The 20,543-nt window shown below is 32.9% G+C and overlaps 1 protein-coding gene across 2 annotated transcripts in view; it reads left to right on the top strand.

Annotated features, from left to right (window-relative positions):
- Window positions 1-20,543, top strand: part of LOC135142910 (trace amine-associated receptor 1) — a 174,546-nt gene that overhangs the window by 128,967 nt on the left and 25,036 nt on the right. The window contains exon 6 of one of the 2 annotated variants that reach the window (XM_064074721.1): window positions 15,025-15,102. The exons of the other annotated variant lie outside the window; for it this stretch is intronic. Within the exon in view, the coding sequence (XP_063930791.1) occupies window positions 15,025-15,102 (78 nt within the window). The remainder of the gene's footprint in view (window positions 1-15,024; window positions 15,103-20,543) is intronic. 2 annotated transcript variants of the gene reach the window in all.

Below are 20,543 nucleotides of genomic sequence, written 5' to 3'. Positions count from 1 at the left end.
CTAATTGAATTTTTTTTCAAAATCACGGGTCTGCGCTTATTTTTTTATTCTTGCCTCAAATAATGAAGAAAAATTCACATTTATCCTGACGCCTTCAACGTTTTTAGAAGTGTTTAAATGTTTCTAAAAATGTACCCACAGAACTGTTCGCCATCCCGGAATTTTTCATAGGATTACGAATCTGTGTTTATTTTTGAGATTTTTTTTAATAATGGGAAAAACGCTTACTTATATTTAAGCTTTCGCCATTTTTAGAAAATTGTTTAAATCGAACGGGAGCGCGTTCATCTTGTCTGAAGTTTTCGCAGGTTAATAAATTTGAACGTATTTTTCCGATATTTCTTAAAAAAACGCAGAAAATTGCATATTTATTTTGCAATCTCCTTCATTATAAGTAAAATGTTAAAATTGTTCTTTTTTTAATTTTGAGATATTTCCGCAAACAAGCCAAAAGAATCTCGAGAGTCCTTTCTATGTTGAATTTTGAAGACGTTAAAAGAACCTTGGGAGTCCTTTCTGTGTTTTTTTGGGAGAAGTCAAAAGAATCTCGGGACCTAATTCTGTGTTGTTTTTGCAAGAAATCAAAAGAATCTCGGGGTTCATTTTTATGATCCATTTTGAATAAAATATAAAAGAATCTCGGGAGTCCTTTCTGTGTTGTTTTTGGAAGTAATTAAAAGAACGTTGGGGGTTTTTTCTGCGTTGTTTTTGAGAAGTCAAAAGGATCTCAGGGGACATTTCTGTATTGTCATTGCAAAAAGTCAAAAGATTTCTGGGGTAATTTCTGTGGTCGGGTTTGCAAAAAATTAAAAGAATCTTGGGGACTATTTCTGTGTTGTTTTTGCAAGAAGTCAAAATAATCTCGGGGTTCATTTTTATGATTGCTTTTACAAAAAATTAAAAGAATCTCGGAGACCATTTCTATGTTGTTTTTGAAAGAAGTCAAAAGAATCTTGGGGGAAATTTCTGTGATTGCGTTTGGAAAAAATTAAAAGAATCTTGGGGGCCATTTCTGTGTTGTTTTTGCAAGAAGTCAAAAGAATCTCGGGGTTCATTTCTACGATGAATTTTTGCAAAAAATTCGAAGAATCTCGGGGGCCACTTATATGATGTTTTTGCAATGAATCTCGGGGTTCATTTCTATGATCGCTTTTGCAAAAAATTAGAAGAATCTCAGGGGCCGTTTGTGTGATGTTTTTGCAAGGAGTCAAAAGAATCTCGGGGTTCATTTCTATGATCGTTTTTGCAAGGGGTCAAAAGAATCTCAGGGTTCATTTCTATGATCGCTTTTGCAAAAAATTAAAAGAATCTCGGGGGCCATTTCTATGATGTTTTTCAATAAGTCAAAAGAATCTCGGCGTTCATGTTGTGTTTTCCAATATTTCTTAAAAAACCCAAAAAATTGCATATTTATATTGCAATCTGCTTCATTATAAGTAAAATGTTAAAATTGTTCTTTCTTTAATTTTGAGATATTTCCGCAAACAAGCCAAAAAAAAATAATAAAAAGTATCTCGGGAGCCCTTTCTGTGTTGTTTTTTTTTTTGGGAGAAGTCAAAAGGATCTCAGAGGACATTTCTGTATTGTTTTTGCAAAAAGTCAAAAGATTTCTGGGGTAATTTCTGTGGTCGGTTTTGCAAAAAATTAAAAGAATCTTGGGGACTATTTCTGTGTTGTTTTTGCAAGAAGTCAAAATAATCTCGGGGTTTATTTCTATGATTGCTTTTGCAAAAAATTAAAACAATCTCGGAGGTCATTTCTGTGATGTTTTTGGAAGAAGTCAATAAAATCTCAGAGTTCATTTGTATAGTCGTTTCTGCAAAAAATTAAAAGAATCTCGGAGACCATTTCTGTGTTGTCTTTGAAAGCAGTCAAAAGAATCTTGGGGGAAATTTCTGTGATTGCGTTTGGAAAAAATTAAAAGAATCTTGGGGGCCATTTCTGTGTTGTTTTTGCAAGAAGTCAAAAGAATCTCAGGGTTAATTTCTATGATCGCTTTTGCAAAAAATTAAAAGAATCTCGGGGGCCATTTCTATGATGTTTTTCAATAAGTCAAAAGAATCTCGGGGTTCATGTTTATGATCGCTTTTGCAAAAAATTTAAAAAATCTCGATGACCATTTCTGTGTTGTTTTTGCAAAAAGTCAAAATAATCTCGGGGATTATTTCTATGATTGCTTTTGCAAAAATTAAACGAATCTCGAGGGCCATTTCTGTGATGTTTTTAGAAGAAGTCAAAAGAATCTCGGGGTTCATTTCTATGATCGTTTTTGCAAACGGTCAAAAGAATCTCATGGTTCATTTCTATGATCGCTTTTGCAAAAAATTAAAATAATCGCGGGGGCCATTTCTATGATGTTTTTCTATAAGTCAAAAGAATCTCGAGGTTCATTTTTATGATCGCTTTTGCAAAAATTTAAAAAATCTCGAGGGCCATTTCTGTGATGTTTTTAGAAGAAGTCAAAAGAATCTCACGGTTGATTTCTATGATCACTTTTTCAAAAAATTAAAAGAATCTCGAGGGCGATTTCTATGATGTTTTTACAAGAAATCAAAACAATCTCGGGGTTCATTTCTTCGATGACTTTTGCAAAAATTTAGAAGAATCTCCGGGGACATTTATATGATGCTTTTGCAAGGAATCTCGAGGTTCACTTCTATGATCGCTTTTGCAAAATTTAAAAGAATCTCTGGAGTCCTTTCTGTGTTGTTTTTTGAAGATATTAAGAGAACTATGGGGATTTGTTGTGGATTGTTTTTGAGAAGTCAAAAAGGTCTCAGGGGACATTTCTGTGTTGTTTTTGCAAAAAGTCAAAAGAATCTCGTGGTTCATTTTTATGATCGCTTTTGCAAAAAATTAAAAGAATCTCGAGGGCCATTTCTATGATGTTTTTCAATAAGTCAAAAGAATCTCGGGGTTCATGTTTATGATCGCTTTTGCAAAAAATTTAAAAAATCTCGATGACCATTTCTGTGTTGTTTTTGCAAAAAGTCAAAATAATCTCGGGGATTATTTCTATGATTGCTTTTGCAAAAATTAAACGAATCTCGAGGGCCATTTCTGTGATGTTTTTAGAAGAAGTCAAAAGAATCTCGGGGTTCATTTCTATGATCGTTTTTGCAAAAAATTAAAATAATCGCGGGGGCCATTTCTATGATGTTTTTCTATAAGTCAAAAGAATCTCGAGGTTCATTTTTATGATCGCTTTTGCAAAAATTTAAAAAATCTCGAGGAACATTTCTGTGTTGTTTTTGCAAGAAGTCAAAATAATCTCGGGGATCATATCTATGATTGCTTTTGCAAAAATTAAACGAATCTCGAGGGCCATTTATATGATGTTTTTGCAAGAAGCCAAAAGAATCTAGGGGTTCATTTCTATGATAAATTTTGCAAAAAATTAAAAGAATCTCGAGGGCGATTTCTGTGATGTTTTTACAAGAAATCTAAATAATCTCGGGGTTCATTTCTTCGATGACTTTTGCAAAAAAATAGAAGAATTTCCGGGGCCATTTATATGATGCTTTTGCAAGGAATCTCGAGGTTCACTTCTATGATCGCTTTTGCAAAAATTTAAAAGAATCTCGGGGGCCGTTTCTGTGATGTATTTGCAAGAAGTCAAAAGAATCTCAGGATTCATTTCTATAATCGTTTTTGCAAAAAATTTAAAAAATCTCGGGGGCCATTTCTGTGACGTTTTTGCAAGAAGTTAAAAGAATCTTGGGGGCAATTTCTGTAATTGCGTTTGCAAAAAATTAAAATAATCTTGTGGGCCATGTCTGTGTTGTTTTTGCAAGAAGTCAAAAAAATCTCAGTGTTCACTTCAATGATCGCTTTTGCATAAAATTAAAAGAATCTCGAGGGCCATTTCTGTGATGTTTTTACAAGTCAAAAAAACTTCGGGGTTCATTTCTACGATGACTTTTGCAAAAAATTAAAAGAATCTCGGGGGCCACTTATAAGATATTTTTGCAAGGACTCAAAAGAATCTCGAGGGCGATTTCTGTGAAGTTTTTACAAGAAAGCAAAAGAATCTCGGGGTTCATTTCTTCGATGACTTTTGCAAAAAATTAGAAGAATCTCGGGGGCCATTTATATGATGCTTTTGCAAGGAATCTCGAGGTTCACTTCTATGATCGCTTTTGAAAAAATTTAAAAGAATCTCGGGGGCTATTTCTGTGACGTTTTTGCAAGAAGTCAAAAGAATCTTGGGGGCAATTTCGGTAATCGCGTTTGCAAAAAATTAAAAAAATCTTGGGGGCCATTTCTGTGTTGTTTTTGCAAGAAGTAAAAAAAATCTCAGTGTTCATTTCTATGATCGCTTTTGCAAAAAATTAAAAGAATCTCGAGGGACATTTCTGTGATGTTTTTACAAGAAGTCAAAAGAAACTCGGGGTTCATTTCTGCAATAAATTTTGCAAAAAATTACAAGAATCTCGGGGGCCCTTTATATGATGTTTTTGCAAGGAGTCAAAAGAATCTCGGGGTCCATTTCTATGATCGCTTTTGCAAAAAATTAAAAGAATCTCGAGGGTCATTTCTGTGGTGTTTTTACAAGAAGCCAAAAGAATCTCGGGGTTCATTTCTACGATGACTTTTGCAAACAATTAGAAGAATATTGGGGGCCATTTATGTGATGTTTTTGCAAGGAATCTCGAGGTTCATTTCTATGATCGCTTTTGCAAAAAATTAAAAGAATCTCGGGGGCCATTTCTGTGACGTTTTTGCAAGAAATCAAAAGAATCTCGCGGACAATTTTCTGCGATCGTGTTTACAAAAACTTAAAAGAATTTTGGGGGCCATTTCTGTGTTGTTTTTGCAAGAAGTCAAAAGAATCTCAGAGTTCATTTCTGTGATGGCTTTTTCAAAAATTAAAAGAATCTCGATAGCCATTTCTGTGATATTTTTACAAGAAGTCGAAAGAATCTTGGGGGCAATTTCTGTGATCACGTTTGCAAAAATTTAAAAGAATCTTGGGGACCATTTCTGAGTTGTTTTTGCAAGAAGTCAAAAGAATCTTGGGCGCAATTTCTGTGATTGCGTTTGCAAAAAATTAAAAGAATCTCGGGGGCCATTTCTGTGTTGTTTTCGCAAGAAGCCAACAGAATCTTGAGCTCTGTGTATGTTGTTGTTGCAAGGATTAAAGAAATCTCCTGTTTTTTTCGGAAGAAGTTACAAGAATGTTTGAGGCTCTTTTGGGTTTTTCTTTTACAAGATATTAAAAAAAATTTGGGGCATTTTCTGTGTTTCTCGAAGAAATTAAAAAACCTCAAAATCCCATTCTCCGGTGTTTTTGAAAGAAGTTTTAAAGAATCTCGATGTTTTTTTGGTGACATTTTTGTTTGTAATGGAAAATCCAAAAACAAAAGGCTTCAAATATTCCAGAGTAGACGTCTAAGAATATCAAAGAATGACTAAAGATCTTCGGCTTACATTAAGTATAAAGTAATCTCAAAGTGAACAACCGACATTTACTTTTGTGTGTGCCAAGGACATTTTTACTAATGTCTCCATGAAACCCTAAAACCTCATTGAAATCAGTTTCCGTGCTCGCTTCAGCATACCTACCTAAAAACCCAAACGAAATTCCATTAGGATTACGAATCCACGCTTATTTTTGCCATTTTTTAACCATCAAAAAGAAAGCACATTTAACCCGATGCCTCCACCTTTTTAAATAAAACATTCGCGTTGTTTAAATATATCTGAACTTATTTTTTCGATATCCATTAATGAAGAAAAATGTACATTTATCTTGGCGCCTCCACCACTTTTAAAAGGACAATGAAAGTTACTTAATAAATGCATCCGAAGTTGTGTTTATTTTTAAGATGTTAAGTTGTTGAATAATGGCGAAAAATATCCTGGAGCTTTTACCATTTTAGAAAAATATTAAAATTGTTTAAATCGGTCGGAAGAGATGTTCATCTTGACAGGTTAACAAATCTGAACGTATTTTTCCGACATCTCTTAATTAACCAAGAAAATTTCGTTCCCGATATTAGCATTTCCATTACTTTTACGCAGTTCGAGCTTTAAAAAAATTAAAGTTGTTGAAATTGGTCACTGTCCAGGCTTTTGCAATTTCGTCGATAATAGTAGGTCAAACTGGGTTCAATACCGTCCATTTTCCAGTATAAATCCAATACGCGCTGGACACTAGCTTTAATTGTTTTTTAGTGCATGCTTGATAAAGAACGCTTTTGACACACCAAATAAAGGCATCATGTACAAGCCCAACGAAAAGTTAATTATTTTTTCATCACCGCGCGTCGAACGACATTAAAACATTTTAGCAGCGCGGATCACATCAATCCGACTGTAAATTGCACAGATTTACATACATTTTTGGTGTAGAGGTCATTAAAATCTCATACATCTGTCGCCGCGTAAAAACACCTAAGTTCAGAAAAACGCTCCGCAGCAGTAAAGACGATTCACTAACCGCAGACCGTTTATTGCCCGCAAGCACCACAACAAGTTTAATTAAAATCCGGCTAATCTCTAAAATTATTTCGGCAAAAACTCTAGCGAGCAGCATGTTTACATAATTTGTCGGGGTAACACAAAACGGAAGATTTCGTCTTGTAGCTGGGTTTTTGCAATTATTAAAATCACCCCCGAGCTTTCGGCGCTTGTAATTATCAATTACTTGATTTTTTGTCAAAGTGGAGGAAGTCAAATGAAGTGTCGAAAATTCGTGAAAAGTCCCATTTTAGATTTTGAGATATCACTCTCGCAGCTAATTTACTCGCGAAATTATCGCCGGTCGAGGAAGGGTGGCTCAACAATATCATGTTAATTTATGCGGCCTCAGGCGACAAAAGTTTGAAAAACTCCGACGATATTTATTTTCGGGGGTCTTTCGGTGTGGTGGTTCGCGAATCGACGGCTCGGGTCCGTGCATGGGTGTGAAAATAATGCGTCTAGGTTGTTTGGGCTTGACACAGCGTATTCCAACCCCGCTAATCCCGGCATCGCTCGATTTGCTCTGTAATTCCCGCGTCAGCACAAGCAAATCACGTTAATTCTAAATCCGTGATATTTAAAGTGCACGACAGTAATTTATCATACAGTTGACATTCCCCGCATATGTAACTTGCGAAATATAATTTATATTCCTGCGACTTTCGACAAAATCTGTTTTCATATTCTCCCATCCCGCATACATATAGGTAATATCGAGCCAATATAAAACGTGGAAAAGCCGCCCAGGGCGTGTCTCCTCGCGGATGTCACAATCCGAATAAACAGAAGCGACAAAATGATAATTATCTTGTCCGTTCGTGTTGATAATTGTCGCTGCCTCGTCGCAAAGATGACACCGGAAGGGTTTTCTCCCGGATTTACCTTGACACGTGTTCGCTAAGGGATGAGGCGAGGCGGACTTTGTTCACGAATTCACAAATTTCGAGAGACGGCGACACGCCGAAAAAAATTTATGAAGTAGCGAAAAAATACGGTCGCCGGGGTTGTCTCGGTTATTGTAAAATTTTTATTGAATTCTCGAGGCCGTAATTTGCGTCTGGGGTCAAATACCTCAATAAGTTGACTGAAAAAATTTGTAATAAAGGTTTTTTCATGAATAAACATCCGGCGATTCTGGGAAGCGTTTATTTATTTCACATCAAGCAATAACAATAATTGCTTGTAAAAAAGATTTATAAAGTGTGATATTTGCTTTGTAGATTTTTTTCTGCAATTTTAATTAACACGCTTTTGTGGTTTAAGTTCAAGTGAAGCTGTTAATATACATGAGTTCTACCAAATCATAGACACTCCGTAGTGAAGAAGAAAATTGCTTTTATTTTGCCTTACAAGTCATTTGCATACGTCAGCCTTTATAGTTTCTCTCCACCCAAGCCTGCTTGCACTTTCTTTAATTCTTCATCAACATCGCTTATATAAGGAGCAAACAGTCTGGGGCTGAGTGGCCAACCTTGCCTCACACCCTTGTTTGTCCAAAAGCATCACTCTAACTGTGGTCATCGTTTTTTCATCGATTTTATTTTGACATTTTGGTTGTTTAATGAGTAGTCGAAGAAATTTGAACGTTTTGTCTTTAATCCTGTTTGTGCAAGATGTTTCAACAATAATTTTTACTTTATAGATTTCCACCAATGTGACAATTTATTCGGCTAAAACTATGTCCAGTGCAACTTTTTGGTTTTAGCAAGTTTAGCAAACTTGTGGTTTTGCTAGAAATTTAATTACAGTAAACATTCTGGGAATTAGTGTTTTTGATTCTCGAATACTTATCAGTAGAGTACAACTTATATCTTGTATACCGTCCAAAGTCAAATTTGTTAACTGTAGGCGGCGACACGCATCAGCTATTTCAAAAATTAATACCACCTGTTTTAAAAACAATCACTTTTAATTATTAAATATTTGTTGTCATAGCTTTCAAAAAAAATATTCATTTGTTCTGTAATAAATAAAATTTATAATAATAATAATAATTATAAATAATAATTATAAATAATTATGGCTTCATGAGCTAAACGTCAAATTTTTGTTTTAGAAAAGCGGTTATCATCCATATTTTCTCATATTTAGGTCATGTGCATTGTAAAAATTCATTTCAACATAGAATTCTTGTTCCGTTTGGCTCAACTTTTGCACATGTTGAATTTTTTAAAAAAATAAGTCAAAAAAAATCTCCAAGAATAATTCTGTGTTCCTTTTGGCAGAAATTTAAAGAATCCCTAGCGATCTTTGCGTGTTGTTTTTGGGAAAGTTGAAATATTGTTAAGAGCCTTTCTGTGAAGTTAATAAAGTCTGAAGGGCTTCTTTTGTGTTATTTTTGGAAGAAGTTAAAAGAATGTGAGGGGCCCTTTTTGCTTTGTTTTTTCAAGAAATTAAAAGAATCTCGTGGCTCTTTGTGTGTTGTTTTTGAAAAAAGTTAAACGAATGGCTGGGGTTCTTTTTGTGTTGTTTATAGCACAAATTTCAAAAATTTCGGGTGCCCCTTTCCTGTTTTTTTTTGGAAGAAGTTAAAAGAATCTCGAGGGTGCCTTCAAGGTTAATTTTGGTAGATGTTATATGAATGTCAAGAGGCCTTTTTGCTTGGTTTTTGCAAGAAAGTAAAAGAATCTCGGGGGCCCTTTCTGTGTTATTTTCAGAAAAAGCTAAAAGAATTTCGGGACCCTTTTTGTCTTGTTTTGGCAAAAGAATAAAAGAATCTAAGTTTTTGGAAGAAGTTATAAGAATCTTTAGGGTCTTTTGTGTTGTTTTTAGAAAAAATTAACAGAATCTCAGGGGCCCTTTTTGCTTTATTTTTGCAAGACTTAAAAGAATCTTGGGGGCCCTTCGTGCATTGTATTTGCAAGAAATTAAAAAAATCTCGGAAACCCACTTTGTGTTGTTTTAGAAAGAACTTAAAATAACTTCGAGGGTTCTTTTTGTGTTGTTTTTGACCCAAATTTAAATCATCTCGGGCACCCCTTTCTTGTTTTTTGGAAAAAGTTAAAAAAAAGAATCTTGTGCGTTCCTACTATGTTAATTTCGGAAAATGTCAAAGGAATGACAAGAGCCCTTTTTGATTTTTTTTACAAGAAATTTAAAAATCTCGGAGGCCCTTTTTGTATTGTTTTGGCAAAAGAATAAAAGAATCTAGGTTTTTGAAAGAAGTGAACAGAACCTTGAGGGTTTTTTTTGTGGCCTTTTTGGAAAAAGTTGAAAGAATCTCGAGGGCCTCTTCTATATTATTTTCGGAAGAAGTTAAAAGAATGTCAAGACCCCTTTTTGCTTTGTTTTTGGAAGAACTTAAAAGAATCCGGGGGCCCTTTCTGTATTGTTATAGAAACAACTTAAAAGAATCTTGGGGTTCAATTTGTGTTGTTTTGGGCAGAAATTTAAAGAATTTCGAGCGATCCTTGCGTGTTGTTGTTGTAAGAAGATCAAAGGATCATGAAGGTTATTGTCGTGTTGTTTTTGGGAAAATAGAAAAATTGTTAGGAGCCTTTCAGTGTTGTTTTTGTAAGAAATTAAACGGATTTCGGGGGCTTTTTTCTGTTATTTTTGGAAGAGGTTAAAAGCAAGTGAGGGGCGCTTTTTGCTTTGTTTTTTCAAGAAATTAAAAGAACCTCGTGGCCCTTTTTGTGTTGTTTTTGAAAAAAGTTAAAAGAATGGCTGTGATTCTTTTTGCGTTGTTTATAGCACAAATTTCAAAAATTTCGGATGCCCCTTTCCTGTTTCTTTATAAGAAGTTAAAAGAATCTCGAGGGTTCCTTCAAAGTTATTTTTGGTAGATGTTATATGAATGTAAGGAGCCCTTTTTGCTTGGTTTTTGCAAGAAAGTAAAAGAATCTCGGGGGCCTTTTCTGTGTTATTTTCAGAAAAAGCTAAAAGAATTTCGGGACCCTTTTTGTCTTGTTTTGGCAAAAGAATAAAAGAATCCAAGTTTTTGGAAGAAGTTATAAGAATCTTTAGGGTCTTTTGTGTTGTTTTTAGAAAAAATTAAAAGAATGTCAGGGGCCCTTTTTGCTTTGTTTTTGCAAGACTTAAAAGAATCTTGGGGGCCCTTCGTGCATTGTATTTGCAAGAAATTAAAAAAATCCCGGAAGCCCACTTTGTGTTGTTTTAGAAAGAACTTAAAATAATCTCGAGAGTTCTTCTTGCGTTGTTTTTGGCCCGAATTTAAATTATCTCGGGCGCCCCCTTCCTTGTTTTTTGGAAAAAGTTAAAAAAAAAGAATCTTGTGCGTTCCTACTATGTTAATTTCGGAAAATGTTAAAGGAATGACAAGAGCCCTTTTTGATTTTTTTTACAAGAAATTTAAAAATCTCGGAGGCCCTTTTTGTATTGTTTTGGCAAAAGAATAAAATAATCTAGGTTTTTGAAAGAAGTTAACAGAGCCTTGAGGGGTTTTTTGTGTCCTTTTTGGAAAAAGTTTAAAGAATCTCGAGGGCCTCTTCTATATTATTTTCGGAAGAAGTTAAAAGAATGTCAAGACCTCTTTTTGCTTTGTTTTTGGAAGAAGTTAAAAGAATCCGGGGGCCCTTTCTGTATTGTTATAGAAACAACTTAAAAGAATCTTGGGGTTCAATTTGTGTTGTTTTGGGCAGAAATTGAAAGAATTTCGAGCGATCCTTGCGTGTTGTTTTTGTAAGAAGATCAAAGGATCATGAAGGTTATTGTCGTGTTGTTTTTGGGAAAATAGAAAAATTGTTAGGAGCCTTTCTGTGTTGTTTTTGTAAGAAATTAAACGGATTTCGGGGGCTTTTTGTGTTATTTTTGGAAGAGGTTAAAAGCAAGTGAGGGGACCTTTTTGCTTTGTTTTATCAAGAAATTAAAAGAATCTCGTGGCCCCTTTTGTGTTGTTTTTGAAAAAAATTAAAAGAATGGCTGGGGTTCTTTTTGCGTTGTTTATGGCACTTTCCTGTTTCTTTGGAAGAAGTTAAAAGAATCTCAAGGGTTTCTTCTAGGCTATCTTTGGTAGATGTTATATGAATGTCAAGAGCCCTTTTTGCTTGGTTTTTGCAAGAAAGTAAAAGAATCTCGGGGGCCCTTTCTGTGTTATTTGTCTTGTTTTGGCAAAAGAATAAAAGAATCTAAGTTTTTGGAAGAAGTTATAAGAATCTTTAGGGTCTTTTGTGTTGTTTTTAGAAAAAATTAACACAATCTCAGGGGCCCTTTTTGCTTTATTTTTGCAAGACTTAAAAGAATCTTGGGGGCCCTTAGTGCATTGTATTTGCAAGAAATTAAAAAAATCTCGGAAGCCCACTTTGTGTTGTTTTAGAAAGAACTTAAAATAACTTCGAGGGTTTTTTTGTGTTGTTTTTGACGCAAATTTAAATTATCTCGGGCGCCCCTTTCTTGTTTTTGGAATAAGTTAAAAAAAAGAATCTTGTGCGCTCCTTCTATGTTAAAGGAATGTCAAGAGCCCTTTTCGATTTTTTTTCACAAGAAATTTAAAAATCTCGGAGGCCCTTTTTGTATTGTTTTGGCAAAAGAATAAAAGAATCAAGGTTTTTGGAAGAAGTTAAAAGAATCCTGAGGGCTCTTTTGTATTGTTTTTGAAAAAAGTTGAAAGAATTTCGAGGGCCCTTTCTATTTTATTTTTGGAAGAACTTAAAAGAACATCAAACGCCCTTTTTTGCGTTGCAAGAAATTAAAATAATCTCGAGGGCTCTTACTGTGTCATTTTTGGAAGAAGTTTAAAAAATGTCGAGGGCCTTTTTAGCTTTGTTTTTGCAAAAGAAAATAAATGAATCTAGATTTTTGGAAGAAGTTAAAAGAATGTCAAAACCCCCTTTTGCTTTGTTTTTGGAAGAAGTTAAAAGAATTCGGGGGCTCTTTCTGTATTGTTATAGAAACAACTTAAAAGAATCTAGGGGGTTCAGTTTGTTTTGTTTTTGGCCAAAATTTAAAAAATCTTGGCTTACCATTTCTGGTTATTTGGAAAAAATTAAAAGAATCTGGTGGGCTCCTTCTATGTTATTTTTGGAAGATATTAAAAGAATGTCAAGAGCCCTTTTTGGTTTGCTTTTGTAAGAAATTAAAAAAATCTCGTGAGCCCTTTTTGTATTGTTTTGGCAAAAGAGTTAATGATTCTAGTTTTTTGGAAGAAGTTAAAAGAATCTCGAGGGCTGTTTTTGTGTTATTTTTGGAAAAAATTGAAAGAATTTCGAAGGCCCAGTCTATGTTATTTTTGAAAGAAGTTAAAAGAATATGAGGGGCCCTTTTAGCTTTGTTTCTGAAAAATAATAAAAGATCCTGTCTGTGTTGTTTTTGTAAGAAGTTAAAAGAATTCCCGGGGAAATCAAAAGAAACTAGAGGGCCCTTTTTATGTTGTTTTTAAAAAAAGTGAAAGGGTTTTGGGGGCCCTTTCCGTATTGTTTTAGAAAGTTAAAAGGATCTCAGGGGCGGTTTTTGAGTGTTTTGGCAGAAGAATAAAAAAAATCTAGTTTTTTGTAAAAAGTTAAAAGAGCTTCAGGGGACTTTTTGTATTCTTTTTAGAAAAAATTGAAAGCATCTCGGGAACTTCTTCTATGTTATTTTTGGAAGAAGTGAAAAGAATGTCAAGATTCTTTTTAGTTTTGTTTTTGGAAGGAATTAAAAAAATTTCGGAGATCCTTTCTGTGTTATTTTTGCAAGAAGTTAAAAGAATTCCCGGGGCACTTTCTGCATTGTTTTTGCAAGAAATCAAAAGAATCTGAAAAAAGTTGAAAGGATCCTGGGGACCCTTTCTCCATTGTTTTAGAAAGAAATGAAAAAAGTCTAGGGGGTTCTTTTCGTGTTGTTTTTGGCCAAAATTTAAAAAATCTCGGGCGCCCCTTTCTTGTTTTTTTTTTTTTTTTGGAAGCAACTGAAAGAATCTCGAAGGCCCCTTCTATGTTATTTTTGAAAGAAGGAAATCGTCTCTGCGTTGTTTTTGCAAGAAGTTAAAAGAATCCCCGAGGTCCTTTCGGCATTGGTTTTACATGAAATTAAAAGAATCTCCAGGGCTCTTTCTGTGTTGTTTTTGACAGAAATTTAAAGAATCTCGGGCACTCCTTGCGTGTTGTTTTTGCAAGAAGTTAAAGGAATCTTGAGGGCTCTTTATGTGTTGTTTTTGGAAAAATTTGAAATAATGTCAGGTGTTGTTTTGGCAAAATTTAAAAGAATCTCCTGGGCGCTTTCTGCATTGTTTTTGCAAGAAACTAAGAGAAGCTCAAGAGCTCTTTGTGTGTTGTTTTTACCAGAAGTTTAAGGAATTTCTGGGACTATTTCTGTGTTGTTTTTTTGAAGAAATTAAAAGAATCGCGAGAACCCTTTTGAAATTTCGTTAGTAACTTTCTTGTAAACGGAAGCTCCAAAAACAAGAGGTTTCAAAATTTCGAAAGTGTATGTGTAAAAATATCAGAAAATAACTTCCAGAAAACATTGCATTCTTTTCTAGTTAAAAGTTTTGATTTCGTCGATCTGTAACCGTCCGATTTTCGTTTTAGAAAATCGGTTAATCGTCTATATTTTCTCACATTAAGGGGACTCCCTAGACGAGGTATAACATTTTTTTGGATTTTTTGTATGAAAAAATGATATTAATATAGGCGTGTCAAACATCAAACTGCAGCTTTTTTCATATTCTAAACCGCAGAGACTAATTCAATCATCTAAAAAAATATGGCTGAGAAATATAGTAAAAAAGCATCTTTTCTTTTCATTTTTTTTTTGAGTCATAATCATCCTAGAATCGCTTGAAAATTCTCACATTGACAAAGCATCAGTTTTTACAGACCGCAGACTCATTAAATGTTTGTTGGTGGCACAATTGGTTTAAATAATAATGTATTTATTAAAATCAAAATATACGACAAATTAATGCAAAATACGTCGAATAATAATTTTAACACGAGTATCAGAGGAAAATTAATGATATATTGCTTAACAGAGTTTTTAACAAAAGCTACCAGTTATTGAAAAAAATGGGTATCACTTCGACAGAATGCCGATAGGAGCGTCATTAAAATTTAGCGACTTTCCTTCCCAGATCTGGTACTTTTCAGAAAAACAAGCTGAAAGCGAACGGTTTTTCACTAATTTTCCACGACTTTTCTATCAATAAACCAGTGTTGACGTTATTAGATCTTTCCTTCAAAGTGCTCCAGCTGAAGTGTCTTCACCATTTCACCAGTTTTAGCAAAATTTTCGTTCTGAATTAAAATGTCGACCCTTCACACTACGTTAAAATTAAAACAATCAACTTGACCGTGTGGATTTAACAATGAAGAATTTCTAAATTAAAACTGAAATTCAAGCTTTATTCGTGCAAAAATTTTACCTACCTCGCGTGGTTAGCATTGTTGGCACTCGCATTTCAATTTTACCCCTCAGACCAAAAATAACGGCTTCAAGCCTTAATTCATAAATAATTGTTTTCGCCGGATGAGATATGAACACTGCTGAAATCCATGATTCATCTCTACTCTCATTTCTCCTGCTTGGTTGACAACTTTAGTACAAACGTTGATTGTAACCTCCTTACACACCACTGTCACAAAGCAAGTGCATATAGCATTTTAACTGCGTTTCCTTCAACAGGTGTCGAGATTTGGGAGCGAAATCGACTCAAGGGTAGAAGAACGTTTTAAACGCCGATGCAGAGTCCCAATTTCGCAGGTAAAATGTTAAAGTCGCGTATTATTCCTATACGTTCCAACACAATAACGCAACACAAAAATGAAATTATTTATTTATAAATTAAAAAAAAGCCACCTGTTGCACTAAGTTAAAAACGCTGCCTCAAGATTCACTAAAATGTCTCCAAACCCCATAAATCCAACTTATTTACGTAAAATTTTCGAAGACCTTGTGCGGAAAGTTCGCGGCCCGCCCCCGCCCCCCAATCCGACGTACTTGATCCCGGTCCGGCCACCGCAATAAATAACCGAGATTTTTTTACGATTATGTTTATTACGCGTTATAGTTGGATAATTTACGATGCTCCAGCGCGAGTTTGACGGACGATTTGTTATTTCGAGCGGCAGGAAGCTCGGTGAATTATGCACACAGCTAAAGGCGATAACCGCGGCTGTAGCTTTCGCTGACCTTTGTTGTTTTAGTTAAATAATTTTAGTCGTGCCCGAAATAGTTAGGGGCGTTATTAATACAGCAGGAGCTTGAAGCGTGACACGATACGAAATTTGAATATTCGTGTCCGCTGCGCCGGACACTTGACAGGGCATCTGTCTCATTACGGGGATGACGGAAGGATTTTTGGGCTGACTAATGGTGCTGTGAGGGCCGGTCATGCATGGTAATGGCACTCGGGCGGGTGGAGTGTGCACTAATCCGGCGAGTGGCTCTTACGGAATTCTAGACTAGCTGAAACAACTAGAAACTGAATTAATGTAATATCTAGAGAGCGGATTTCTAGGTCTAATGCTTTTTGTGAAAAATGTAAGCACTTCAAAACTTTTTTATATCTGTAACTATGATACAATTTGGAGTCATTTGACACATGTTTTTATGCTTATTTGCTTTTTTTTCAATTTTATGCATATTAAAACTTATATGCTTATTTGATGCTTTTTTCGACGAATATGAGTTTTAATGCATATTTTGTTCAAATGCCGGCCTTGTCGGAATGACAAATACTTGTTAGTTAGCCGTATCGTATCGTATGCATTTTACCTGGACTTGACCATTGAAGTACACTTACTCAAGACCCTTTCTGTGAATAGGTTCTGGTCGTTTGGGTAATAAAATTTTATTATAAGATTGGAAAAATACTTAATAGATTTTATGACTTTAAATCCTTACTTCCGTTGATAATGAATTAAAGTTTTTAACCAGATGTTCTTTTTCGGCATTTTGCGGCAAGACCGTTGAAGATTTTCTAGAAAAAAGGATTATTGTACCCAACTACCTACCTTAAAATTTTTCTAATGGAAACTTTTAAGTAAATGAACCGTTTATTTCACAACCATCAGTCTATCGCATCTGTCGTAGTACAGTGTTATACGTGGTTCTCCCTTGTTAAATGTTGAGTTCTTTTTGGTAATATTACTAATATTTTAAAAGAATGCCGAAAGTAAAATCGACGCCGGATGAGTGGATAAGGGATTTTCCAGAATTAAAATTAGACAACAACAAAATATTCTGCAGAGCTTGTGTGAAAACCGTAAGCCCACTATTTTTTTTTATCTATTTTCCTTTGTTAATCCTGTATATGTACATTGTTTTAGATTCAAAGTGATAAAAAATATAACGTGACCCAACATGTCAGAACGACTCTTCATGTAGAAAGGAAGAAAATGTTTGAAGTTTCTAAAATTAAACAGTAGACCTTACATGAATCTGTTGCATCTACTTCCACAAAAGATGAGCAGTTTCAGTTTAATTTCGATTTATGTAAAATGATGATCCAGTCCAATATACCTTTAAAAAAATTGGAGAAAGGCCCTCTTCAAGAATTCCTTGAAAAACACTGCAATCGACCTATTTCGGTTGAAAGTACTCTCCGAAAAAAATATGTAGGCCCAGTTTTTCTGCAAGTTTACAACGAAATTAAACATCGCATTGGAGATAATTATTTATGGTTCGCTGTCGATGAAACAACCGATAGTTGTGGAAGATACGTGGCAAGTTTAATTGTTGGAATCTTAAATGAAAATTTCCCTAGTCGAGGGTATGTAGTAAGTTTGAAAATGTTAGATAAAACAAATGGCAATACGATTACCAGATTTGTAAATGACAGTCTTACGTCACTATTTTTGCCAATAAAATTTTACTGATGATCTCGGATGCAGCTCGTTATATGTTGAAAGCAGGGAATAATCTAAAAATATTGTACCCCAATTTAATTCACTCAATTTGCATTGCCCACGGTTTAAACAGAGTGGCTGAAGGAATACGTTTGCAGTTTCCCAGTGGCGTAAATAGCACCCCCGCAGATCCCCCAATACGGGGGGGCGCAGCGTCAAAAGGGGCACAGACCGCAACGTAACCGATATATTTTTTTAAAATGTGCAATTTTTAAAGAAGGGGTTTTCATTGGAATTGAAAATGAGATCAGGTAAATTAATAGCTATTTAACGAACAAATTTGTTAATAAAGGTGATTAATAATCGAGATATTTTAACGCGCGAGGAACGAGTTTTTATGTTTTTTCTTTTTCTCAATTTGAAATTTTTCAGTTTTTGGATTTTTCAATTTTTTTTGTTTTCAATTTTTCGTTTCTTCAATTTTTGATTTGCAGGTTTTCTAATTTTCATTTTAGATATGTAATAATAATTATAATTTTTATTAGAGTTGTTCACTTTGTCAATTTTTCGTTTTTGGAATTTTTTAATTTTTCGATGTTTGAATGTTAGTTTTTAGACTTTACGAACATTTTTCGATTTAATTCGTTCTTTGATTCATTAATTTTTTCTCGATTTCTAGTTTTTCAATGTTTCTAATTTTCGTTTCTTCAGTTCTACAATTTTGTCAAATAAATGTTATATAAATTTAAAAAAAGTAACAGTGTACTTATGGTCTATGAATCCGTGTTGAATTTTTATCTTCGACATCGAAATTTTTGTGGAAAAATAAAACAAAATTGAATTACAATTTTTCGATTTCTTGATTTTTCGATATTTAGTTTATTTAATTTTTCGATATTTCAGTTTTACAATTTTGCAATTTAAAAAAAAAATTAATTTTTACATTTCTCAATTTCTCTATTAATCAATTCTTTGATTTTTCGATTTTTCCTCTTTCCAAATTATCGATTTTTCAGTTTTTCGATTTCTCAAGTTTTCGTTGTTCCAATTTTGGGATTTTTCAATATCTCCAATTTTTTAATTTAAAATTTTTCACTTTTTTGGTATATCGATTTCTCGATCTTTCGATTTTTAAAATTTCTGATTTTTCGAATCTTGAATATTTTGATTTATCGTTTTTTTTTAAGTTTAAATATGTATTTCAGTTTTAAATTTTCCGGTTTTTCGATTTCGGGCTATTTCGATTTCTCCATTTCTGGGATATTTTGATGTCTCAATTTTTTAATTTCGATTTCTCGGCTTTTCCATTTTTCAATTTTTTATTTCTTCAAGTTTTTAGATTTTTAAAATTCGATTTTTCGTTTTTTCGATTTTAAAATGTTTTTACTTTTCGTTCTTTTTTTCGATTCTGGATTTTTCACGTTTTCGATTTCTTAATTTTTCAACATTTCAATTTTGACAATGTCTATATTTTTCAGTTTTTTGATATTTTCATTTTTCAACTTTTTAAATTTTGATTTTTCGACTTACCGGAAATCGATTTTTGGGTTTTTCAATTTTTCGACTTTTCAGTTTTGAGATTTTTCAATTTGCCGATTTTTTGGTTTTTCATTTCTTCAGTTTTTCAAGTTTTCGAATTTTTAAATTTAACATTTTTCAATTTTTCGATTTTATTTTTTTTACGTTCCGATTTCCGATTTTAATTTTTTTATGCTTTTCAATTTTTGGTGTTTGCTAAATTTTCATTTTTCCATTTCTCAATTTCTCGATTTTTCGACTTTTTGATTTTGTGTTTTTTTTTAAATGTTAAATTTTTCGTTATTGTAATTTTTCTATTTTTTAAATTTTAGATATTTAGATTTTTCGACATCTTGAATTCTCGATCTTTTTTCAGTTTGAATTCCTCGGTTTTTCGATTTTCCAAAATTTCGATTTTTCAATCTCTCGATTTTTGATAATTTTCGATTTCTCCATTTTTCAGTTTTTGATTTTCCAACTTTTAGATGTTTCAAATTTTAGAGTTTGCAAATTTCACGAGTTTACAGTTTTCAATTTCGTCAATTTTTCGATTTGCAATTTTTCCTGTGGGTTTTTAATTTTCTTTATTTTTTCAATTTTCTGCTTTCAATTTTCCGTTTTTTTAATTTTTCATTTGCAGTTTTTCTAGTTTTCATTTTAATTATGTAACACTCCTAATGATTATAATTTTTAAAGTTGTTCACTTTTTCAGTTTTTCGTTTTTGGAATTTTTCAATTTTTCGGTGTTTGAATGTCACAGTTTTTGGACTTTACAATTTTCAAGATTCTATAATTTTTCGATTTTACAATTTTTGGATTTTCCAATTTTTCAATTCGAATGGTTTTTCTTCTTTCCCATTCTTCGATTCATTAATTTTACTTTAGATTTTTAAGTTTCTCGGTTTTTAGTTTTTCATTGTTTCAATTTTTCATTTTTTCGGGTTTTTAACTTTTCGAATAAACAAAATCGACAAATTATAAAATAGAAAAATTGTAAAACTGAAAAAGTACAAAATGAAAGCTTCGCAATATAAAAAAATTGGAAATCAAGAACTTAAAAAATCAAAGATTGAAAATGTAAAAAATTGAATAAACAAAAAATTATAAAACCCAAAGAAACATTGAAAAAATAAAGATAATGGAAAAATGAAAAATTGTGATATAAAATCAAGAAAATGAAAATTACAAAATCGGGAAAATGAAAATATCGAAAATCTGAAAAATATAGAAATTGAAAAATTGCCAAAATTGCGATGTTTAAAATTGAGATAGCGAAAACTTAAAAATCGAGAAATCGAAAAATTTTTAAAATTGGAAAATTGAGATATGAGAAATCGAAAATTCCAAAATTGGAAAAATTGAAACACATTAAAAAATTAAAATAGGGAAATCGAAACATAAAGATTATAGTAGGGAAAAATGAAAAATTTTAAAAATCGAGAATTTAAAATATATACTAGAAAAATCGAAAATTTTGAAAATCGAAAAACAAAGAAATCGAAATCGAAAACTTGAGACTTCAAAAGATCGAGAAATCGAAATAGGCCGAAATTGGAAAATTCAAAATTGAAATATTTACTTAAAAAAAAGATAAACGGAAAAATCGAAAAACTCAAAAAAATCGATAAATATGAGAAACAGAAAATTTCAAAAATCTAAAAATTGAAATACAGATTAAAAAGTATAAAAAATCGAAGTTAAAAAATCGTAAAAACAAATTCCATTAGATTTTCCGTTTTATCGATTTTGCAATTTTTTTGTTTCTTCAATTTTTTCCAATTTTTTAATTTTCCTATTTATCAATTTTTCGCATTTTCTACTTTTCGAATAAACAAA

This window comes from Zophobas morio, unplaced genomic scaffold (assembly GCF_036711695.1).
Source record: "Zophobas morio isolate AGI-343-1 ecotype UQ-CSIRO unplaced genomic scaffold, CSIRO_AGI_Zmor_V1 ptg000054l, whole genome shotgun sequence".
Taxonomy (NCBI): Eukaryota; Metazoa; Arthropoda; class Insecta; order Coleoptera; family Tenebrionidae; genus Zophobas; species Zophobas morio.
The sequence above is the reverse complement of the archived record's forward strand: the minus strand, read 5'-3'. Positions and strand labels throughout refer to the sequence as shown.